This window comes from Zootoca vivipara, chromosome 15 (genome assembly GCF_965207765.1).
Source record: "Zootoca vivipara chromosome 15, rZooViv2.hap1.1, whole genome shotgun sequence".
Classification (NCBI taxonomy): Eukaryota; Metazoa; Chordata; class Lepidosauria; order Squamata; family Lacertidae; genus Zootoca; species Zootoca vivipara.
The window spans coordinates 35,937,211-35,962,726 of NC_142598.1; the positions used below are offsets into that span (position 1 = coordinate 35,937,211).

A 25,516-nucleotide genomic window follows, 5' to 3' on the forward strand; every position below is an offset into this window, starting at 1 on the left:
GTTGCTGCAATGTGAATACGGTAATAGCTTTTGAATAAACTATGTAAATAATATATATTAAGGGAAAAGATATAGAAACACTAAATACTGTGTTATGAAACAACTAAACAAAGCCATGTAATATGTTTATTAAAAGAAAGAAATATGGAAGGGATAGGAAGTCAGATGTTCATGAAGAAAATTTATTGCTGTTTTTTAACGGATTATGAGTTTACGTTGTACAGATATAATTGCGAACAATAAAGCATAAAGGGGGGAGGGGCGGAGAAAATACTTATTTGGACAGTGGCTGCAGAATGCAGAATTTGTTATATCCCAGGGCACATTCCTTCACTCCCTGCCCCCATGGCACCTTCAAGTAGAATTTTGGAAACTGAATTTGATGTAGATGTTTTATAACTTCAACTTCTTTACGGGCTGTTTCTGCCGCACCACAGCAGATGGATTGCCCATCTCATAAAATGTAAAGAAAAATCCTTCTAAATGGCTACGGATTCCACAGCACCATTACAAGATCTGTTTTGCTTATTTTCTTTTTTAAACAAAAATAATGTAAGTAAAATATGTGCCTTCCCCTCTACAGTATTGCAGCAAACAGATTTTTTTATATATATTTTTAATCACACACACACACACACACACAAACAACAACAACACATGACCACAATTCAGCAAACACAGCAAGACCTATCTCAGTGCAACAAATTTACCCATAACCATGAAAAAGGCATGTTGGGTATCTCGGCTGCAGGGTGAAAGGTTATGTATTCATGCATTGTGGGTAGAGCTGGGTGGTATATTTTTGCACAAATATAAAGTGTCACTTTTTAAAAAGAATTTTGCATTTGGCAACTTTATACCCGGTGGGTGGGTGGGTGGGTGTGGGTGGGTGGGTGGGTGGCTTTACAGCTTTTACTTTAACCATGTGCTCTCAAATTGATGGTTGGTTCAAGTTAAACATGTTCAAGGAAGGAAATGGAAACGGACGCTTGTGCTTTCATCATAGCTGCCAAGTCTCCCGGTTTCCCTGGGAAATCCCCATTTTTCCAGCTGTTCCTAGCTGAAAAAACGGATTTTTTTGTTTTTCCCCGGTTTATTCTGGCGCGGTGGCCATTTTGGAACTGGGCGGAGCATGCTCAGAAGCGACTTATGATGCTGCTCTGCCCAGTTCCAAAATGGCTGCAGTGCGACTTCTGGCGCGGCGGCCATCTTGGAACTGGGCAAAGCAGCATCAAAAGTCACTTCTGAGCATGCTCCGCCCAGTTCCAAAATGGCGGCAGCGCTACTTCCGGTCTGCTATTTCCGGCCCGGTCCCTTATTTCTCTGACAGCAACTTGGCAGGTATGGCTTTCATGCGCACCACTCACGGTTTCCCCATTTCCGTTGTTTCCGTAGCCTGCAAGGACCTTCCATGCTCGTGTGCGGCGATTCGGGCGGCTGGAGCAGCCTCCCTCCAGAGTGCCAAACAGTTTCTTGCGGTCTCCCTCCTGTCATAAAAGATGCCACGGTTACTGGGAGCAACTACACCTTCGGAAGCACCGTCACTTATACGTGTAAGGAAGGGTATGTAAAGGAGCTCTATCAGATTGGAACTCTTAAAAGTTGTCGTATTGTGAAGCAGAGATGGGGGAACTTGTGACCCTCCAGTGATGCTGGACTCCAGCTCACAACAGCCCCAGCCAGGCCCTTGGCCAGTGGCCCAGGATGATGGGAGCTATAGCACAACAGCATCCGCAGATCCACAGGTTCCCCATCCCTGCTATAAAGTGTGGTGATTATTGTAAATCTCATTGCAGAATCCCTGCTCCTGTGTCAGATAACTGAAAGGTAATATAGAGCAGGCCCAGGGGGTGCAGAGAATGTGGCCCTCTAGACCTCGCTCTCCGGCCCTCAGAATTCTTTACAGGCCACACCCCTCGTGGGGTGCTTTGTAGGGCTGGGAGATACCTGGTTTTCAGCATCGTGATGCGTAGCGGCTAAATAACTCAATATGCTGATATATCACGTTGTCTGGCTCTGGAATGTATCTCAGCTGCTTGCATTTCTTAATACAGAAAGTATTGATCTGGTGTGTAGAGATCTTTCCTATTCTCATTCATTCCAGAGGGTTCTGGAAGCTTCTCAGTGTGAAAGAAACAAGTAGAAGGTTCATGGTGTTTGGGTTATTGCTTCAGAGAAGCTGAATAGAATCATAGAATCATAGAATCATAGAGTTGGAAGAGACCACAAGGGCCATCCAGTCCAACCCCCTGCCAAGCAGGAAACACCATCAAAGCATTCCTGAGAGATGGCTGTCAAGCCTCTGCTTAAAGACCTCCAAAGAAGGAGACTCCACCACACTCCTTGGTAGCAGCTCTTACTGTCAGGAAGTTCTTCCTAATGTTTAGGTGGAATCTGAATCATAGAATCATAGAGTTGGAAGAGATCACAAGGGCCATCCAATCCACCCCCCTGCCAAGCAGGAAACACCATGGCCGAGGGCAACGGAGGCGGCTTAAACTGGTTCTCTTATCTCTTTCACTCAAGGTCATGCTGACTATAAAAGTGAAGCCAGAAGGAGCCTAGGTTTCACTTTCTCTTTCTATCTCTTTTCCTTCTGGTGTGGTGTTCTGTGTGCTTAGGGTTAAGTTTAAGTTAAGTCTACTGCAAATTGGAAGTGCCAATCCTGAATGTATTCAAATTGTGATCATTACACTCATTTGCCTTCAGTAGCAGTAAAGCTCTGCTGGATGAAATACAATTGCCTCTGGTCTACTTTCTGGGGATCCTGCAAAGTGTTTAAGTTGTTACTCTGCTAACTATGCATTGGAATGTACTCTGGATCAATATTGAGTAGAATTTCAATGACACTTCCTCCCCACCTTAGGGGAGGAAGGAGCAGCCAAGGTATATCGCCAGGGTATCTCGCACATCCCAACAAAGCCCTGATACCGCTTTGGCTCAACATGGGTCAGAGGCATAGCTGCCAAGTACCCTGTTTTCCCCGGGAAACCCCCGTTTTTACTTACCTTTTCCCGGTGGTCCCCCGTATCACTTCGTCTCCGTTTTTCTCCATGATTTTCTCCTGCCGGCGGCCATTTTTTTCTGATTTGCCCTTCTATGGGCATAAAAAATGGCCGCCGCCAGCTTCAAAAGTCGCATCTACGCATGACCGGAAGTGCATAGACGCGACTTCCGGTGTCGGCAGCGGCCATTTTTTGTGCCCATAGAAGGGCAAAGCAACACCGGAAGTTACGTCGACGCAACTTCCGGTGTCACACGGCTGCCGGTCCCAGATTCTGCAGTCCGGGACTTGGAAGGTAAGGTCAGAGGGGGCATCAAGGCTTCTTTCAACTGTTTAGCTTGAGCCAGGGGGGCGGGGGGGGGGGTTCCTCAAAGGTGCAGGCAGGCAGATGGAACCTGAGAAGAGGCTCTGCCTGCCTGCCTGCCTGCCTGCCTGCCTGCACCTTTGCTGATCTGGAGGCAAATTGCAATGGCAAATACATTGCGGCTCCCCAGCCATTGCAATGTATTGCCAGCTCAAATTGTCTGAAACCAGAATTGCTAACTGAACGCCGTTTATTTGCACAGCTCCAAAGCTCTGTACCCCAAATGTGCTTGCCTGGCTAAGAAGTGTCCTTCAACTCTCATGCTGTCTCTTGCTTGCCTGGATAGAGAGGGATGTGTGAGAGTGAAATTGCCTACTGTGCAAAGGGAAGATTTATATTCATTGCTCTGTCTACCTATGCCTCTGCCCCCGTAACACTGGCAAGTGGTTCCTGGATGCTTGCCCAGAAAGGAATGTTTGGGCTGAAAAAGAGCATCCGTCTTTTGGTCTCGGAGATGTGTTAGCTCAACGGAACCTCATGTTCAAAGCTCCCTGAAAGATTTGTTTTAGAGCTAGCAGTGTCATAACTACTTGATTGGGGGGGGGGCAAAAGATAGCACCCATCAGTAGGAGGAGCCCAAGCACCGCCAGTGAATTGCATCTAAGGAAATATATCTAGGAAAGAAATAATTGCAGGCGTGCCAAAACACTTTCATAGCTGTGACTTGTTTTGATCTGCGGCTCCAAAGTTAAACACTTTTAAGTCCCCGCAATTTAAAATAACTTAACTCTCCTGTTGAAATCAGTGGAATTTGAAAGTGACTTACTCTACCACTAGTTTCCAAGGTTTACAGAAAAGGTATATTCTAGTTCATTTTAATCGTTTATATCCCATTCTTTCTCAGAATAAAACTTTCCCATGGCAACTTAACCCCCCCCCCAAAAAAAATTAAGTACATTTCAAAACTTTTACAGTGGTACCTTGGTTCTCGAACTTAATCCATTCCGAGAGTCTGTTCAACTCCCGAAACTGTTCAAAAACCAAGGCGCAGCTTCCGATTGGCTGCAGGAGCTTCCTGCACTCAAGCGAAAGCCGCGTCGGACGTTCGACTGCCGAAAAATGTTCACAAACCGGAACACTTACTTCCGGGTTTGCAGCGTTCAAGAGCCGATTTGTTTGGGAGCCAAGCCGTTCAAGAACCAAGGTCTTGAGAGAGGTACATTGGCTCCCAGTACATTTCTGAGCACAATTCAAAGTGTTGGTGTTGATCTTTAAAGCCCTAAACGGCCTCGGTCCTGTATACCTGAAGGAGCGTCTCCACCCCCATCGTTCTGCCCGGATACTGAGATCCAGCGCCGAGGGCCTTCTGTTCTGGCGGTTCCCTCATTGCGAGAAGTGAAGTTATAGGAAACCAGACAGAGGGCCTTCTCGGTAGTGGCACCCACCCTGTTGGAACGCCCTTCCAACAGATGTCAAGGAAATAAATAGCTATCCTACTTTTAAAAGACATCTGAAGGCAGCCCTGTTTAGGGAAGTTTTTAATATTTAATGCTGTATTGTTTTAATATTCGATTGGGAGCCGCCCAGAGTGGCTGGGGAGACTCAGCCAGATGGGTGGGGTATAAATAAATAAATTATTATTATTATTATTATTACTACTACTACTACTACTACTACTACTACTACTACCACCATGACTTGCAAACCAGGCCAGCATGACACTGCCTGAGACCCTAAGCATGCTTCCTGGGAGGCAGTAGGTGGCTAAATGTATTTGTTATAATAATTTTAAAAAACGTGCTTTGAATTAGGAGTCATATTTCTAACAATTAAGAAGGAAGGTTATATTATTATTATTATTATTATTATTATTATTATTATTATTATTATTATCACCACTGTATGATGTTAGAAGTCCGTTCTATTATGAGTCTAACGTTGCTTTTCCTTTCCATTCCACAGCTACACATTAATAGGCCCTGAAACTGTGGAATGCTTGGCGAGCGGCAAGTGGAACCTGAGTCACCAGCAATGTGTGGCCGTTTCATGCGATGAGTCTCCCCCTGTGGAACATGCCTCTCCGGAAAGCGGCCACCGTCTCTTCGGCGATATAGCGATCTACTACTGCACTGATGGGTACAGTTTAGCTGGCAATGCCCAGCTGCTGTGCAATGCCCAGGGGAAGTGGGTGCCCCCGGATGACAAAGACATTCCGGAATGTATCGCCGACTTCTGCGAGAGACCGCTGCCTGCGCCTTACAGCATCTTGGAATCGTCAAACAAGGCCAAATTTGCAGCCGGGTCCGTTGTGAGCTTCAAGTGCGCAGAGGGCTTTGTCTTAAACACGTCCGCTAAGATTGAGTGTGTTCGGGGAGGACAATGGAACCCTTCTCCTTTGACTATCCAGTGCATTCCCGTTCGCTGCGGAGAACCAGCAGGCATTAAGAACGGTTATGCAATCGGCACAAATTACAGTTTTGGGGCCATCGTGGCTTACAGCTGCACTAAAGGGTACTATATCAAAGGAGAGAAGAAGAGGACATGCGAGGCAAACGGAACGTGGAGCGCTGCTATGCCCACCTGTCACCCAGTGTCCTGTGGGGAACCACCCAAACTTGCAAATGGAGTCATTGAGGTACTGGCTAAGGCCTTGAGCATAGGCAGCATTAGAAACTGGAAGGTTCAGTAGTTTCAAAGTCCAGGCCAATGAACTTGGGAAAAAATAATTAAAAGCAGAATTGTTGTTTAAGGTAGTTATGGAAATGCATTAGTCTCTGAATCAGACTTCTAAAAACCAGATATGTGCAACTTAATCCGATAAGTGAAGTGCTTTTAAACAGGACACTAAGAAATCCAGGAAACATTTCGCTGGCTGAGTTTAATGGTTTTTTTTTCCCTGTAATGATAATAATAAATAATAAATTTTTATTTATACCCCGCCCTTCCCAATTTGAAAACTGGGCTCAGGGCGGCTAACAGCAAATATGAAACATTAGTTAAAAGCAACTTTAAAAACAGTTTAAAAACAGCATAAAATACAACATAAGTATAGCATCCATGTCAATAAAATTCAAAAAAATCAGGCTCATTTGGGGGGGGGACCCAGTTTAGTAAACGTCAAGTAATCGCCAGGGCTAACTGGCCAAGTTTGGTCCTGCTAGGGCCAGCAAGGAAACCAGGGAAGAGTTTAAATGTGGGGTCCCAAAAGGGTTTCCTCATGGAAAAGGAAAGGGAAAGGGGAATGGAGGATCATGCTAATTCAAATTGAAGGCCAGGCGGAATAGCTCTGTCTTACAGGGCCTGTGGAAGGGGATCAAGTCCTGCAGGGCCCTAGTCTCGTGGGACAGGGCATTCCACCAGGTTGGAGCCATCACTGAAAAAGCCCTGGCCCTGGTGGAGGGTAGTTTGGCTTCCTTAGAGCCCAGGACCTTTAAGCTATTATTATTCATGGACCTTAGGGTCCTCTGCGGGACATACCAGGAGAGGCATTCCCGCAAGTACGAGGGTCCTAGGCCGCATAGAGCTTGAAAGGTTGTACAGATGGTGGGCAGATATTTAGGGATAACCAAAAGATGTATCCAATATCACTTTTCCCATTCAGTATCCATAAAAATGCTGAAAGGGGTAGCAAAACCTGTTCAGGTGTACAGGCACATTTATTTCACTTTGAGTTTGTGTTTTGTTGATAATACTGTCTTTCAACATTCAATTTTTGGAGTTTTTGTTTCATCCGGTCCTATGAAACTGGCCACACAGCGAATGCACCACCTCAGTTGCACAGAGAAAGACTGGAATTGGTGACAATCTTTAACTGTTTAAGTGGGGGATAGGGGGGGAATGGTATTTGTCGTTCTCGCAGTCAAAGCCTTAACATTTATGAACTGTCAGAAGTCAGTGTTTATCTGCTAGGTGTGCAACGTTTTGTAAGCCCTAAAGTTTGTTCTGGTCCGTTTTACAGGTTGCAACAGGGCGTTCCTTTGGGAGCGAAGTGAGATTTCGGTGCAATCCTGGTTATCAACTGAATGGAAGTGCAACAATCACTTGCCAAGCTAACCGTCAGTGGCAGAGTACCCCTTTCTGCACACTTGTCACTTGTGCAAAACCACCTCCTCTCCAGCATGGCTTCAGCAAGGGAGAAGGTTTTGAAGTGGGAGCAAAAGTCAGGTTCTTCTGCGACGAAGGCTATGAGCTGATGGGAGATGCCTCCTGGACTTGTCAGAACTCTGGGGTGTGGAACCGAAAACAAAACCCCAAATGCGTCCCGACAAAGTGCTCTGAGCCACCGCTAATTGAGAATCAGCTGGTCATGAAGGAGATGGCTGGCCAAGTAGGCGTGGTGCAGTTTTCATGCAAAGAGGGCTTCGCTTTGCACGGTGCCTCCGTATTGAAATGTTTGACGTCCCAACAGTGGAACGATTCTTTCCCTATTTGCCAAGCTATACTGTGCCCTAGGCCGCCTTACATTCCCTTTTCGGACTCTCTGGTGTCTTCCCTTCATTTTGGCAACACCGTGAGCTACACGTGCATGGATGGTTTTTTGCTGAAAGGTGTTTCGACCATCAGCTGCCAAGCCGACGGTACGTGGAGCAGCCCGCTGCCAGAATGCATTCCGGTGGAGTGCCCACAGCCAGCGGAAGTTGAGAACGGCATTGTAGACGTGCAAGGCCTTACCTACCTCAGCACTGCTTTGTATAATTGCAAACCGGGCTTTGAGCTAGTGGGGAACATGACCATACTTTGCGGGGAGGACGGCCACTGGCTTGGGAGGAAGCCAACTTGCAAACCCATTGAGTGTTCCAAGCCCAGGGAGATTCAGAATGGCCGATATTCGTATGTTGACCTGCACTACAGGCAGACCGTTACCTACTCATGCGACAGAGGATTCCAGCTTGAAGGGGAAAGTGTCCTGAGCTGCCTGGAGACAAGGGAGTGGGATGCGGAAATTCCCTCTTGCAGAGCTATCAACTGCGATCCTCCGCAGCCCATTGAGAACGGCTTCGTCGAAGGTGCAGATTACAGCTATGGCGCTATGGTGATATACAGCTGTATGCCAGGGTTTCAGCTGTCAGGTCTTGCCATGCAGACTTGTGAAGAGTCAGGTTGGTCTAGTGTTAGCCCAGTATGCCTGCCGACGGATTGTGGCCTTCCTCCCCATATAGATTTTGGGGGATATATAGCAATTAGCAGCAATGAGAAGCTTTTTGACCATGGAGGAGGGTTTGAAGAGGGGTTCCCTACGGCCAGCCCACCTTTTTACTCCCTAATACTTGATAACCAGAAAGACATGCAAATTTATTCAAAGGCCATTAACACGCTGCCGTTGTCAGGGTACTTATATGGGACTATGGTGTTGTATAGCTGCTACCCTGGCTACGAACTCTTAGGGAATTCCAAGCTGGCTTGCCAAGAGGACGGCATGTGGAACGGCAGTGCCCCTGTCTGTGTCTCCAGTCGGTGCGAATTGCTGCCGCACCCGGAAAACGGCTTCGCGAATTTTACAGAGAACACGCTTGGTAGCTCTGTGAAGTATACCTGCAAACCAGGGTACAAGCTGGTGGGCTCAGAAACGAGGCTTTGTATGCCCAATGGGCAGTGGAGTGACGAAGCCCCAATTTGCAAAGTAGCATCATGTACAGGGCTCAGCAGGCCCACGAATGGCACAATAAGAGGGGAAGGTCGCACCTACGGGAGCGTGGTCCACTATGAGTGCGACCCTGGGTTTCAGTTAAATGGTCCAGGTAAGAGAACGTGCCAGGCCGATCAGAATTGGGATGGGGATGAGCCGATCTGCCTTCCCATTTCCTGCAGCCAAATCCCTAATTTAGAGAACGGCCAAGTGCTAGGAGAGGAATATACGTTCCAAAAACATATTGAGTACAGCTGCAAAGAAGGTTTTGTCCTGGAAGGGGACCAGAGGAGAGTCTGCCTTGCAGACGGACGATGGAGTGGGAGATCTCCGCTATGCCGGATGATCCAATGTCCCGAACCACCGGCGCTTCGTCACGGCCAGACTAAGGGGTCGGAATTTGGTTTTGGGAAGAGAATTGAGCATCGCTGTGACGAAGGGTATGTATTGCGTGGTGCAGCCATACGTATCTGTCAGGCTGACAGTAACTGGGATAGAGAGGCTCCTTTCTGTGAGTCTGTCAGCTGTGAGCCTCCTGAGGACATCTCTCACGGCTTTCTGAACGGCTCGGTCTTCACTTATGGGAAATATATAAAGTACATCTGCTTTCCTGGCTATGAGTTACAGGGGAACCCAGTGAGGCAGTGTATGTCTAATGGGATGTGGAACGGAACAGCCCCCTCTTGCCTGCCTTGCGAATGCCCTGTGCCCGTGATTCAGAACGGGGCAGTTGTAGGCAACCATTTCAGCTGCGGCGAGAGGGTAGAGTTTCAGTGCCTGGAAGGTTTCAAGCTGCTAGGACCCACAGAAATCACGTGTGAAGCTGCCGGCAGATGGAGTTCTGGCTTTCCGCACTGTGGGAAGATCTCATGCGGCCCCCCGCCAACAATCCCCAACGCATTCATCAACGGGAGCAGCTCTGTAGACCAGAATGCCATCGTTTATAATTGCGAACTGGGCTACGTGATGCAAGGGAGATCAGAATTGACGTGCACGGAAAAGGGAGCCTGGACCAAGCCCTATCCAAGCTGCACCTTACTGACTTGTGGGCCACCACCTTCTGTCCTTCACGCAGTTGCCGTTGGAGAGTCGCAAGCCTATGGGAGCAAAGTACAGTACAGGTAAGAAGAATTCACATGCCAGTCTAAGAGTATTAGGCCTGGGCGATACCTGGTTTCCAGCATCGCGATATATCACCAGCAAAAATATCACAACATACCAATAAATCATGATGTCTGAAATAAGGAGGGAACTATGGAGAGTCATTGGCTGGCTTTGTGGTTTTTCCGGCATCGTGGATTTTGCCAGGGCCTGCTCTTTTGATTCACTGCCCCTTGCAAGAGGCAGGGGAGAGCTGAACCGGCAGAGTTAACAGGGACTACAAAAATAGAGAGAAGCCTTGGCTGGCTTCACTGTTTCCCCCACAAAACAATCATTGTTTTTCCATAGCACACAAACACGATTGGTGATATGTTGCCAGGTCAAAAATTATGAAACTGATATCACTATATGGACTTCCAACTGGCTTTGGACAATATATCAATATACAGTGGTACCTTGGTTTATGAACTTAATGCGTTCCGGAAGTCTGTTTTTAAACCAAAGCATTCTTAAACCAAGGCGTGCTTTCCCATAGCAGCGGGGGACTCAATTTACAAATGGAAAACGCTCAACAGGAAGCGGAACATATTCTGCTTCCAAGGCAAAGTCCACAAACCAAAACATTGACTTCCGGGTTTGCAGCGTTCTTAATCCAAGTTGTTCATAAACTAAGCTGTGCTTAAACTAAGGTACCACTGTATTTACAAGCCCTAGTCCGCCTTAGAATGCCTAGCATCACATATGTACATACAGTGGTACCTCGGTTTATGAACACAATTGGTTCTGGAAGTCTGTTCATAAACTGAAGCGTTCATAAACTGAAGCGTTCATAAACTGAAGCGAACTTTCCCATTGAAAGTAATGGAAAGTGGATTAATCCGTTCCAGACGGGTCTGCGGAGTACTCATTCTGAAGCGTACTTAACCCAAAGCATGGGTGTAATTGGTTCCTGAAATCTGTTCATAAACTGAAGCATTCATAAACTGAAGCGAACTTTCCCATTGAAAGTAAAAGGGGGGGAGAAAAAAAGAAAGTAATGGAAAGTGAATTAATCCGTTCCAGATGGGTCCGCGGCGTTCGTAAACCGAAAATTCGTAAGCCGAGGTGTTCATAAACCGAGGTTCCACTATACATACATACATACATACATACATACATACATACATACATACATAACTTGGGGTTGCTACTCCTGATTGCTCTGCCGACCTGCCAACCCTGCTTCCCCCCATACCTCGCCAATCTCTCTTTATACCTGACCAAAACCCTCCTCTGTTTGCACCTCACCCATCCCCTCACAGCTCACTCCAACCTCCAACCTCCCATTCCACTCCCAACTAACCTTAAGCTCCTCCCCATCACAGCTCAGCCCACCTTTTAATGGGGTTTGAACACCACCGTTTAATGGAGATGGGGAGTCACTTCAGAGAACGGTTTGCAAACTGCTCTCTGAAGCACCTTTCCATCTCCATTAAACCCTGCTCAGGTTGTTTTATGGCAAGCTTCCTTTCTCCCCTTACAAGATGTAAGATTGTTAAGTCATCAGACACAGTCATCCCCTACAGATGCTTGTTTTGTGTTTGCATTGTAATTTTATTTCACAAAGAATAAACGGTATTGGGGGAAAGGAGGTGGCAGTTGGCGTTTGGGAGTTGGTTGGTCATTCTGTTAGTTGATTATTTGAAAAGGTGGCTTCATGCAGGTGCTGTCTGGAGGTGTTTGTGAAGACAGGCAAGCTATGGATTAATAGCTTGTGCACTGCTATGAAGGAGCTTTGAAAGCAAAAGGGATTCAGGGGTGTCAAACTCAAATTCATCGGGGGCCGCATCAGCAGTTTGGTCACCCTCAAAGGGCCGGTTGTATCTGTAGGACTATGTGTCCACTATTATCATAAATTATTGTCACTGCATTCAATTATTACTGTTTTTTGTAATAATGTAAGTAATAACTAACATAGTCAGAATAATGGCAAGTAGATATTCAAATGTACAATTATTGTACAATTTATTGAAAAATGATTTTTGGTAACTGCACTGGGTGGTGGAGACTCGCTAGGGTTTCATGCAGGAGCTTTGCAGAGCTACTGGTACCTGGAGATGCTGGGGTCCTTCTGCATGCAGGACAGATGTTCTGCCAGTGAGCCACCACCCTTCACCAAAGGGACTGGCTGAGGTTGACTCACTGGAGCTGTTCTCCTGGTTCCAGGGTTTAAGGGCCAGAAGTATAAAGCAGCATCCTATGTTTCTGAGGAGAGGGAGAGGGAGGGGAGGGGAGGGAGGAAGGAAGGAAGAAAAGAGGGAGTGGGAGGGAGAGATGAAGGAAGGAAAGAGGGGAGAGAAAGAAGAGTAGGAAAGAAGGAAGGGAATAAAGAAGGAAAGAAAAAGAAAGAGGGAGAGAAGACAGAGATAAAGAAGGAAGGAAGGAGAGGGAAAGAAAGAATAAGAACGAGAGAGAGAGGAAGAAAGAAAGGGAAGGGGGGGTCGCCACCTTGATTCAGCGCCAGAAAAGAGCGCGAAGGGACCCAGGGGCAAAAAGCATTTCCCGTGCAGCATGAGGCAGCGGGTGTCCGTTTTAGGAGACGTGCGTAAAGCCTCAGAGTTGCACGTTCGTGAGGCTGAGCCGCTGCTGAGCTCACGTTCATGAGGCTGAGCCGCGGCAGGAGGAGGAGGAGGTGAGGCAAGAGGAGGAGGAGGAGGCGGCTTGCCGGGTCGGTGCCCGGCAGCGCCGTATGGAGAGTCCCGAGCCTCTGGGACGCAGCAGTGCTCTGTAGCACTTTGAATCATCCTCCTCCTCCATGCGGTGCTGCTGAGTGCTTTGTCTGTGCTTCAGCAGCAGCAGCCGTTTCCAGGCGCCGAGCCGTGGCAGGAGGAGGAGGATTCAAAGTGCTACAGAGCACTGCTGCGTCGCAGAGGCTCGGGACTCTCCGTGCGGCGCTGCTGGGCGCTGACCCGGCAAGCTGCCTCCTCCTTCTCCTGCTGTGGCTCGGGGTGCTCCACGCAGCGCTGCTCCAGCCGCCTTTCTACCCTCCAGGCCCCAGCTGTTTGTCGGCGCTTTGTCGGCGCGACGCTTCAGCAGCAAGGTCCCGCTGCTGGGTCCCGCTGGCTGGGGCGCTCGGCGGGCCACATGACGAAGTCTGGCGGGCCGGATTTGGCCCCCGGGCCTTGTGTTTGACACCCGTGGATTAAACCCTCTCTTGGGCTCAAGGGAGGGAGATGCATTGTACAGTGGTACCTCGGGTTAAGAACTTACTGTAATTCCTTCCAGAGGTCCGTTCTTAACCTGAAACTGTTCTTAACCTGAAGCACCACTTTAGCTAATGGGGCCTCCTGCTGCTGCCGCTGTGCCACCACCGCGCGATTTCTGTTCTCATCCTGAGGTAAAGTTCTTAACCTGAGGTACTATTTCTGGGTTAGCGGAGTCTGTAACCTGAAGCGTTTGTAACCCGAGGTACCACTGTATTCATTAATAGATATGCGAATAATATTTGTTGTTCAACTGTTGCCAGCCTGACAGGTAAATTTTTATCTTCAAGTCTTACGTAAGGCGTCTTATTTTATCAAAAACAGCTAGCAGGTGTACCTTAGGATTTACTTCAGCAGTTCAGAGCATGCAATATGTACCTATTGCTGGTGACCCCGGTGTGACTTACATGTTGCAGATGTCTGGAGGGTTATGTGATGGAGACAGAAATGGATACATGCACCTGTCAGGAAGATGGGCACTGGTCCCCTAACAGTATTTCCTGTTGCCCCAGAAAATGCTCCCTCCCAACAAATACAACCAATGTAATTATTTCGGGTGATGAATTCACCGTGAACAAGAGCATTACCTTATCATGCCAGGAAGGCTATCTTCTGAATGGAGCAAACACTTCCACATGCCAGGTAAAGGTTTGTCTTACTTTTGCTCTGTTTTAATCCTTGTCTTAATAGTCATATATCTGTGCCTACTGAAGTCATTCCTGAAGAGCAACAAAATAATAATGTTATGGTCCTACACCAGGCTCTTCTTCTGCTAAATGAAAACCAAACTGCGTTGCTGTTTTAAAAAATATTGATATGAAAATAATCCTCCCTCGTAACCTTTTTATAACAGCACCGTTCCAGACTGGCAGCGCAATCCTATGCATTCCCACTCAGAAGTAAGTCCCAGTGCAAAAAATGGGACTTATTCCCAGGTGGCGCTGTGGTCTAAACCGCTGAGACTAGGGCTTGCCGATCAGAAGGTCGGCGGTTCGATTCCTTACGGCGGGGTGAGCTCCCGTTGCTCGGTCCCTGCTCCTGCTAACCTAGCAGTTCGAAAGCACGTCAAAGTGCAAGTAGATAAATAGGTACTGCTCCGGCAGGAAGGTAAACAGCGTTTCCATGCGCTGCTCTGGTTCGCCAGAAGCAGCTTAGTCATGCTGGCCACATGACCTGGAAAAACTGTCTGCGGACAAACGTCGGCTCCCTCGGCCAGTAAAGCAAGATGAGCGCCGCAACCCCAGAGTCGTCCGCAACTGGACTTAACTGTCAGGGGTCCTTTACCTTTACCTTTAAGTGTATATATAGGATTGCACCCTTAGTGTTGAATTTAGAGGAAGTTAATTCTGTATTTGAAAGGCAGGGCATTCCATGCCACCTCAATAAAACTTGACATATGAGAATTGTGTCAAATTATCCTCCTTAGAGAAGCATGGCCCTGCTCCTATTAAGTAGTGGAGTTTTATCCTTTTGTTTTTCTAGATACAGTGAGGGGGGGGGAAGTATTTGATCCCCTGCTAAATTTTCCCGTTTGCCCTCTGACGAAGAAATGACCAGCCCATAATTTTAATGGTAGGTTTATTGCAGCTGTGAGAGACAGAATAACAACACGTTACTGAAAACTGTTAAATGACTTTGATTAGCAAGCAATGGTTGCATCATTGTAATTTGGCATGGAACAGTTTATGTCTACAGAATTTGAAATATTTAGAATTAAAAAATGCTATTCAACAATTTGGAAGAAATTCTTGCTGCTAAATAATGTCTACTCAACATTTTCTTGATCCAAATAATGCTTTCTGTGTGATTAAACACCTTTCTGCTAATCGTCAGATCTTTTGGTTATGGCTCTTCTCAATTCCAAAAAGTGCAGGTTGCAATCCAGAAAAGCACAGGGCATGCCATACCCCTGACACCATTCTAAAAAGCCCATCATCCCTGACCACTGGTCCTGCTAGCTAGGGATGGTGGGAGTTGTAGTCCAAAAACAGCTAGAGATCAGGTTTGGGAAACCCTGGTCTAGCTACTAGTCAACGTCCCAATTCTTCAGTCCAGTCATTTCTTAAACTCTGCATATCAAACTTATTTGTTCTTAGGCTGTTTACACTTTATATATCTTGTTTTTTTAAAAAAAGATATTTGTTGCTTAGCAAGCCATGGAGATACTTTCCCCCCTCTTTTTAGAATAACGGTAACTGGATGCCATTGTTTTCAAGCGAGATCTGTGCTCCTGTTTCCTGTGGAAAGCCTGAGGCTCCAGAACATGGAATAATGATTGGCAGCAGATACAATTACAAAGACATGGTTCTTTATAAATGCAGTTCTGGTTATGAGTTGGAAGTAAGTCCATTCAATCTTTTCTTCATTCTGTTGGTTAGTATGTTGCCCAGTAGATGGCATGCTAGGTTTCAATCAGGAGGAAGCTCTTTATTGGGAAAAGCTTCTCGCACCCATCATTTGCACTTGAGAATAAAATGCAGATGTGCTGCATCATTTATGAAGTGTATCTTATTTGCCACTCATTAAACCACGGGGATTGGCAAAGCCATTCTTAAAAGAATTAAGTCACAAAGCTATACGTCCAATGCACCTTTCAAACTGGTACACCAGAAACTGGACCCAAGTTGGGATGATTGCTTGTGAAGCTTTAGTTGTAGGTCTGCATCTGTTAGACTGTAGCTGGATCTCCACGTGTAACACAACGAGGGGCAAATAAACTGGTAGTTCTGAGATGAGAGAGCTGTAGCACTTCAAATTGCAGGCAGCGAATCGTATTTTTGACTCTCTTGCTGTACAAAAACAAAACGAACCTGAAAGTAGCACACGAGGGAGAGGGCTGGGTAAGAATTTTTCAGCCTGAGGTGCTAATTTTTTATTTGAAAGATCTTCATATGAGGAAGCATTTGAAAACAGGATTCTGCAAACCTGCAGTTTGGCATGGTACAGTAAACTCAACATCTACAGGATTCCCTCATCTCATTCTGTTGCTTGTGTAGATCGGTCCATTAATGCCATGGGGTTGCCTTAATGACTCTAATGAAGGAGATAATTACTCTAAAATACTTAACATGCCAAAAAAATGCTGCATATTTGTTGTTCATAGTAATAACATAATATCATGGGAGGGGAGAGTATTTGTTTATTTATTATTTAAAATGTTTGTATGCTGCCCTTGTGTAAACAAATTCCCAAATATTTCACAATAACATTAAAATGGTAAAACGCAGTGGAACTCAGAGGCAAAAGATGAACACAGTAGTATCAGGAAGGGAAATGAGAGAAGGCGCTTTTAAAAAAATCAGATCAGTTTTAATGACGCAAGTGGGACCTGCAACAAAAAAAACCTTCCAAGATACTCAATTTCCTTTTCCACCACCAACCCACAATACTCACTTGGCATTCCATGTCAGGGGCTGGTCTGGATCAGAAGATTGGGGAATGCAGTTGCAGGAAAAGCAGCTCCTAACAGAAGAGGAGGGGTAATATTCGCCGCCCCCCTTTGCTTCCAGCGTCCAGAAACAGGGAGACAGGCAGACACAGAAGCTGCTCAGTTAAGAAAGGAGCTACCCAGCTATGATATAGTAGCTAAGCAACCAGAAGGGAGGGAGCAGCTGGGCGATACATCAATCAAGAGTGGGGGAGAACCCCCTCCCTCCCCCTGAACTTGGAGGTCCGAGCGTGTCAGAGAAAAAAAAAGACATTGGGGAGGAACTTCCCATCGGAGCGCTTCTTGCTGCGGAAGTGGGGAGGAGTCAGAGTAGGCAACTAATATCCTTGCGGAGGGTTGCCTGTTTAGTGCTTGTAACAGAATGCTGTAATAAAAAGGCTATAAATCTACCAAATGCTTGTTGATTCTTATCGGTGAGCCACCAGAAGGGAGATGGGGAACTCCTGTACTTGACATTTCATGACCATTGCTTAATCTTCATTGAGCTTTGTCTAGGGTACCCCTCCTCTTCAGTTCCCATTTATTGGTTGTGTGAGACGGGGTTTACCTGGACCCCATCACTCCAAATATTTTATTCAAGTTGCCAACCCAGCTCTCCCCCACGGACTTATGAGAGAATGCTTTCATATTTCTTTGATAATGCTTTTCTACTTCTGTTATTCCTTGGGCTGTACCCAGTGGTTGTGCATGAAGGAGATAGCTTGTGCAATCAATTTATCCTTTCCCTCCTCCTCCTCTCAGCTCCAGAGGTTGAGCCCCTCCAGAACTGTGTGTGCTTTCTTATACAGGGCTTCAGTGGGGCAGGAGAATCTGCTAGAATTAGCTGATGTAACCTTGCTCAAACAAAGATCTGCTGGTCTAAGATTCCTCTGCCCAATATCAGATTTCCTGTGAGAACAGGATATTTTGTGCTCTTTTCTGAATTATTCTTTTGCCCAATAGGGTGATGCAGAGCGTATTTGTGGAGCAGATAAACACTGGAGTGGAGCAACACCAGTCTGCAGAAGTAAGCTATGCATTAATTTTATTATATGTCAAGCTTAATTTGAACATGGCCACCACCACCACCCCCAAAAAAGGTGTAATATTGAAATATGTTACGTTGCTTTTGCCGGTGTAGGTCAGTTTCTTTCAAATTTCATTTGAAATGCATCTGGCCATTACTTTGACTGCGGAGTCTGTTTGGGTCCTAGGCAGAGATTCTGAGATGCTCCCCTCCCCCCATCCATACCACGAACTCATCCATACCAGCAAAGTAAACAAAGCTAAGTAGTCGTACCTTGGATTCTGAACGCCTTGCAAGTCGAAAGTTTTGGCTCCTGAACGCCGCAAACCCGGAAGTGAGTGTTCCGGTTTGCAAACGTTATTTGGGACCCGAACGTCCGACGCGGGTTCAGCAGGTTCCAGTTGGCTGCTGAAGCTTCCTGCAGCCAATTAGAAGCTGTGCCTTGGTTTCCAAACGTTTTGGGAGTTGAGCAGACGTCCGGAAAGGATTCCGTTCAACTTCCAAAGTACCACTGTACTGTGTATGCAGTCTTTACTGAAAAGATCACCTGTGTTGTTTTCATTCAGAGATATCCTGTGGGCCCCCTGAATCAATAGATAATGGATCCATTCTCGGCAAAGATTTTGTGCTTGGAGATGAAGTTCTCTACAAATGCGATCAGGGATTTGAGCTACAGGGGCCAGCTCGAAGGATTTGCCATGTTAACAAGAAGTGGAGCCCCTCGGCCCCTACGTGTGTGAGTAAGTAAATACCAGTGTCTGTTGACAAAAGTTCTCCAAGTGAGAGGTATATCACATTAGGTAAATTTCAGTAGAAAAACGAAGCCTTCTCCTTCAGGCAAAGCTATGTTGGTGGTCATGTAACAAGGGAAAAGGGAAAGAATGGGTGTCTTAGTTTCCCCCCCCCCAAATTGTTTTATTAGTCCTAGCATTATTATTTATTGTTTACTGAAGCTATGAATTGCCCTTCTTCCAAAAGGGAGCCCAGAGCAATGTACAACAAACAATAAAAACAACAAAACCCACCAATAGGCAAAAACACATATGTGTACCAAGAAATCTATTATCAAAAACCAAAATCTTTTTTTAAAAACCCAGAATCACCTGACCATGAGATGAGGCATGCTGGATCAGTCATTGGCCATCACTACATCCCATGGGGGGGACCCAGGTGGCGCTGTGGGTTAAACCACTGAGCCTAGGGCTTGCTGATCAGAAGGTCAGCGGTTCGAATCCCTGCAATGGGGTGAGCTCCCGTTGCTTGGTCCCAGCTCCTGCCAACCTAGCAGTTTGAATGCACGTCAAAATGCAAGTAGATAAATAGGAACCGCTACAGCGGGAAGGTAAACGGCGTTTCCATGTGCTGCTCTGGTTCGCCAGAAGCGGCTTTGTCCTGCTGGCCACATGACCTGGAAGCTATACGCCGGCTCCCTCGGCCAATAATGTGAGATGAGTGTGCAACCCCAGAGTCGGTCACGACTGGACCTAATGGTCAGGGGTCCCTTTACCTTTACCCAGTGCTTCCTTCTTTCTGTCTTGAATCTTCCCAGCTTCATTCAATGTCCCCCAAGTTCTAGCATTATAAAAGAGGAAGGAAAACCTCCCTGCGCCCACTTTCCCTACAGAACCGTTTCCTGCTGTTAGTAAAACGAATTGTGACTTACTGGGACTGCAAGAACATGTGGTCTCTCAGAGAGGGCTCCCACACCATGCTAAGCTAAGCTAAGTCAAGGTTTTGCTTACCATACCATTCAAGACCTGGCTCCCGATTAAGCTCTTTCTCCACTGACCACAAGCTTCATTTCTCTTGCAGGCATAAGATGTGAACCACCTCCAAGAGTGGAAAATGCATTGCCTGTAGCCGTAGAAAACACATACTACAAAAGTAACATATCCTTTGTATGCGATTTTGGATATCACTTGCTTGGGCCCGAAAACATCACCTGCTTGGCCAATGGAACCTGGAGTAAACCCTTTCCGTCCTGCAAAGGTGATTTGTGGGTTGTGTTTTGCATTTGTGAGTGTCCTGCTAGTTTTCTTGTGGCTGGGGACACTGGCGATCTGTTTATACACTGACCTCTTATGCCAAACGAGTGAGAGGTCCAGATTGTCTTCACAGATATCCACATCTTCAGAGGGGTGTTGGGGAGCCCTGATAGAACCTCGTTGCTCTTCTGATGCTTCTCTTGTTAAACAATTCACTGCAAAGAAACAATTGTCCTAACTAACTTACCATTGTTTAGAAACCAGATGCGAAGATCCAGAATTCATTGAGAATGGCAATGCTGTCTATGAAAACAACACGGTTGGGAGCAGGGCTGCATATTATTGCAACAGAGGGTACAGCTTAGAAGGGGAGCCCATTGCTGAGTGCACAGAAGCAGGAATGTGGAGCCATCCTATACCTCAGTGCAAACGTATGTTCATTTCTCAGTAATGGAAACTAGCTTTTTTACTTTGTATCATGCAAAAGTTGAAGTCTAATTTTAAAAACAAAGTACTTCTAATTTGGAGTATGCCTTTTTGCCTTCGGTGAAGTTTATCAAGGTTTGCCCACCATAAATAACTAGCTATGGTCTACATTCTCTTTAAAGAATTCAACCACATTAAAAGGGACGCGGGTGGCGCTGTGGTCCAAACCACTGAGCCTCTTGGGCTTGCCGATCGGAAGGTCGGCGGTTCGAATCCCCGCAACAGATGAGCTCCCGTTGCTCTGTCCCAGCTCCTCCCAACCTAGCAGTTTGAAAGCACACCAGTGCAAGTAGATAAATAGGTACCGCTGCAGCGGGAAGGTAAATGGCATTTCCATGAGCTCTGGCACTTGTCACAGTGTTTCGTTGCACCAGAAGCGGTTTAGCCATGCTGGCCACATGACCCAGAAATCTGTCTGTGGACAAATGCTGGCTCCCTCGGCCTGAGAGTTAGATGAGCGCCGCAATCCCATAGTCACCTTTGACTGGACTTAACAGTTCAGGGGTCCTTTACCTTAGCTTCTACCTACCACATTAAAGACTACATATTGGAATTTAGGTACAGGTGTTGGGGCTAGGCACCATATCATGTAGTCTAAACTACATCTAATCCCTTGCATTTTATGGCTCTGACGTTCCTGATCATTGTGGCATAACCTTTCCACAACGATCATTCCATTCTCCTTAGAAAAGGTTGGACTTCAGAGCGTAGAAAAGGTGATTTGAGCCAGCCAGGTATGTGGTTCAAACCACACATGATAACTGTGAGAGATCCATGAGGATGGCCAAATACAACATTGAAAACAGTTTGAAACAAATTGCAATCACGACTAAGGTGTTTTTAAATAGGTCTGATCACACACCAGGAAAATGTGACTTCCAGACTGTGCGGGTGTAACCAGACATGTTAAATTTGACTCCTACATTTTTCACTTTAATGGCTTTCATTGCTATCTCTGTTTGGTGACTTCCATGCCACCATTGGCAGGGAGGGCAAGATCCATTTTTTTGTTGACGTATATATATGGATAAGTACCACACTGTTAAACATACACTTAAAATAATGGACAGAATGCAATAATAATAATAATAATAATAATAATAATAATAATAATAATAATAATTTATTTATACCCCGCCCATCTGGCCGGGTTCCCCCAGCCACTCTGGGCGGCTTCCAACAAAATATTAAAATACAGAAATCCATCAAACATTAAAAGCTTCCCTAAACAGTGCTGCCTTGAGATGCCTTCTAAATGTCCGGTAATTGTTATTCTCTTTGACCTCTGGTGGGAGGGCGTTCCACAGGGTGGGTGCCACTACCAAGAAGGCCCTCTGCCTGGTTCCCTGTAACTTGGCTTCTTGTAGCGAGGGAACCGCCAGAAGGCCCTTGGCGCTGGACCTCAGTGTCCGGGCAGAACAAGGGGGGGATGAACAGGTAACAGCTCTTGTTGTGGACTAAATATAAATAAGCCTATTTTTCAGTGGTAGTGTAATTTAACTAAGTAATGATATGTCAGGGTTTTTTACTATCTGCATTTCCCCCCCTCTTCCTACGGTTAACAGCAAATCCGTGCCCCGTGCCATTCATAATCCCAGAAAATGCCCTCCTATCGGAGACAACTTTTCATGTCGGGCAAAAGGTATTTATCAAATGCCGAGAGGGCTATCAGCTTCGAGGGCCGTCTGTCATAACCTGTAATTCTGATGAGGCCTGGACTCCAACGAGAGCTAAATGTGAAAGTAAGTAATATAGTAATGAAAAGCGACTTTCGTTTTTATTGAGAATAGCTTTCAACATTAAGCTCCTCTCTCCAGTGAAGCTAGAACACAAAACCAAGTCGACAAATAGATTTTATAAGCCAGTCTGCATTAATTCACGTTCAGGTGAAAGTGCTGATTATCATATCAATCGGTGTCAGTAGCGATCTGAGAGAGTTGGACATGCCTTTGAAATCATGCCTAGTCTTCTGCCTGTGAAGGTTGAGATTCACATTTTGGGTCTTATGTAAATGTAATGGGGAGGACAGGGGCGTAGTGTGGGGGTCAGGGGGCTATGGCCCCAGGCGCAAGGTTTTTTGAAGGGGTCCAACAAGGCACCCCCATGTAGGCACCCCCTCGCTGTTCTGTGCTGTGCCTGGGGGGGGGCCTACTCAGTCCCACACACAGTGCAAATGGAGGGAGTACCCGGTGCTTTGAAGGCCCAATGATCTCCTTGGCTGTTGGGGCTTCAAAGTGCCATGTGTCCTTATGCCAGCTGATTGACAAGTGGACAGTCCCACCCACCTTTCAGATTTGGCCAGCAGCTGGGAGGGACCATATGGGAAGATATAAGGAGCCCCAGCCTGCCAACCGAATCCATATGCAAAAAACCATGTGCCTAGAAGTCAGGCATCCTTGCATATCCATAAATGCTAAAGTCAAATATGATATTCAGACTAATTCCCTACCCCTCAAGCTCCCTGAAAGGTCTTTTCAGAGTCAAATCGTGATGTGCTTTACCATTTAAATCACAGTTTTGCTATTGTGTCTGTTTAGAGATATCTTGTGGACCACCGGCTCACGTAGCAAACGCTTTGGTCCGTGGGACGTTTTATCAGTACGGAGATGTGGTGACGTACTCGTGCTACAGCGGGTACATGCTGGAAGGCTCCCTCCGAAGCGTTTGTTTGGAGAACACAACCTGGACAACGCCACCAGCTTGCAGAGGTAAATAGGCCTTTGCCATAACAACTGTGCCAGAGGCCCATCCTGCCACATTCTCTAGAATTTTCCAGAGGTTTCCCCAGTGTTCACTCTTAAAGAAGCACTGACTGTCTAAATAATAATAATAATAATAATAATAATAATAATAATAATAATAATACATTATTTATACCCCATCCATCTGGCTGGGTTTCCCCAGCCACTCCGGGAGGTCCCCAACAGAATATTAAAAACACAATAAAAAACCAAACATTAGAAACTTCCCTAAACAGGGCTGCCTTCAGACGTCTTCTAAAAGTCAGATAGTTGTTTATTTCCTTGACATCTGATGGGAGGGCGTTCCACAGGGTGGGCGCCACCACTGAGAAGGCCCTCTGCCTGGTTCCCTATAACTTCGCTTCTTGCAGGGAGGGAACCGACAGAAGGCCCTCGGAGCTGGACCTCTGTGTCCTGGTTGAACCATGACGGTGGAGATCCTCCTAATTTAGTCATGATTTTGCTGTGCTGAATTCAGAGACAACATCTTTCAGGAAACAGGCTTCTAAATTTAAAGCTTTTAAAAAAAAACACCCACACATCTTTTGTGCAAGTAGATAAATAAGTACCACTGCGGCGGGAAGGTAAACGGTGTTTCCTTGCGCTCTGGTTTCCATCACGGTGTTCCGTTGTGCCAAAAGCGGTTTAGTCATGCTGGCCACATGACCCAGAAAACTCTCTGTGGACAAACGCCGGCTCCCTCAGCCTGAAAGCGAGATGAGCACCGCAATCCCATAGTCACCTTTGACTGGACTTAACCATCCAGGGGTCCTTTACCTTTACCTTTTTTACAGCAAGGGCAAGCAAGGATGGCGCTGGTGTACATTTTGTGTCTACATATGACAACCTTATGCTGACCTGCACATTGCCCCAATCCAGCTGCATGCAGCAGTTTGAGAGGATGTGGGATTATCTGCCCCTAGCAAACATTGAGCATTTACAAACAGAAATGACAGCTGTCTTTATTGTATGCAGCTCTTTAATCTATTAAATATTGTGCATTATTCATCCTTGCCTTTCTACCCAAAAAAAATAAGTAATAGAAGAAAGGACCAAAGGCAGAAAGGCTCCTGTGTTCTCCTGATTCATGTCCCAGAGAGCTTTTTAAAAAAGAGAGAAAGGAAGAAGTGTATTATAAATAATGCAGACTATTTGCATTGCAAAAAGACCTCCAGCCCCTAAGCCTTTGAAGGGGCTACATCAGAAGCAGCGGGAAAGCAGTCGGCATCAATGACTCACGTGAACCCTGTAGGGCTTTAGCACCAATAAATAGTATTAAGAAATGCCCCAGGTGTTGCCAAATCAATACATTCTAACCCAATTAACGACATATTAATTAATACGAGTCTTAAAAATGCAGTGAGAGTACTTTAAGTCGGGACCGTTTCTGAGCAGATTGCATGTCATATTCTGGCAACTCTGGAGTTGTCCCATGGATTCATGACAGTAAGACTTAGTGTGACTCAGTGTAACCTCAAGGGAAAAACCAATACAGTATTCAGCAGCTCACTCCCAGTTGTAGATCCCCCTCGAGAAAGTACAGAATATATTACTCCCAACAAAAATCATAGTATTCTGCATACTTAGTAGATCTAAGTACTGTGAAGAGACAAAATGCTGTAACTGCCCTGCGACAGGTTTTCTGGGTATTGTGAGTGTGACACAGTGCTCAAATTCGTTCCGCATTGGACGCTGTGCTTCACACGGGTTTGATAAGAGGTACTTAGACCACCATGTGGCCCAATGTGTTGTCAGATCAGTTTTAATTTCTGCAATCTGATGACCAGGAGGAGATGATGGATGGGGTCCAGCCCCTACATATATTCCCCATTCTTGCCCTTCTTGGCTAATAAAAGCAAGCCCAAGAGGCAGTTGACTGCTTGGGTCTAGGGGGTGATTTCATGCCTTGCCGTGAGAGGGGTCGTGGTGCCACAAGCTTTGAAAGAGGCAGTGGTTCATCCCCTCAAGAGGAGGTCTCTGGACCCAGAAATATCTGTCAATTTCCAGTTGCTCATATCTCCTTCTTTGGTAAGGTGTTTGGGAAGGTCGTGGCAGGACAGCTTCAGGTGTGCTTGGAAAGAATTAGTCATCTAGTCTCAAAGTAACTATCTAGGTTCTGGTTTGGGACCGAAACTGCCTTGGTCAGCCTAGTCCAGGCATCCCCAAACTTTGGCCCTCCAGATGTTTTGGACTACAATTCCCATCTTCCCCGACCACTGGTCCTGTTAGCTAGGGATCATGGGAGTTGTAGGCCAAAACATCTGGAGGGCCACAGGTTGGGGGTGCCTGGCCTAGTTTGTTGATCTTGGTTGGGAGAGAACTCAGAGGAGTGCCTCCCCCCATTGATTCTTCTGGATTGCTTTCAGAATTTAGGAGCTGGGTGCATTGCTTTGTAGTGGTTCCACTCTTAATCTTGATGAGAGCAATTTCAGAAAGCAGCAATGGATGGCTTCTTCAACCCATGGGAGCTGTTCTGTGGGGTTATGCAGGGATCATTCTTTTCGCCCATGCTGTTTCGTATCTGGGTACGAAGTCACTGCAGGAGCAGCCATTGTGATTTGGAGCCAAGTGCC

General features: G+C 46.3%; 1 protein-coding gene across 2 annotated transcripts in view; it reads left to right on the plus strand.

Moving 5' to 3' along the window:
* Positions 1-25,516, plus strand: part of SVEP1 (sushi, von Willebrand factor type A, EGF and pentraxin domain containing 1) — a 137,424-nt gene that overhangs the window by 100,565 nt on the left and 11,343 nt on the right. For both annotated transcript variants that reach the window (XM_035140342.3, XM_035140343.3), the window contains 11 exons: positions 1,396-1,563; positions 5,271-5,943; positions 7,267-10,055; positions 13,694-13,919; positions 15,462-15,617; positions 17,668-17,731; positions 18,298-18,471; positions 19,544-19,720; positions 19,974-20,147; positions 21,768-21,944; positions 22,740-22,910. In XM_035140342.3, coding sequence (XP_034996233.3) covers positions 1,396-1,563; positions 5,271-5,943; positions 7,267-10,055; positions 13,694-13,919; positions 15,462-15,617; positions 17,668-17,731; positions 18,298-18,471; positions 19,544-19,720; positions 19,974-20,147; positions 21,768-21,944; positions 22,740-22,910 — 4,949 coding nt within the window. The remainder of the gene's footprint in view (positions 1-1,395; positions 1,564-5,270; positions 5,944-7,266; positions 10,056-13,693; positions 13,920-15,461; positions 15,618-17,667; positions 17,732-18,297; positions 18,472-19,543; positions 19,721-19,973; positions 20,148-21,767; positions 21,945-22,739; positions 22,911-25,516) is intronic.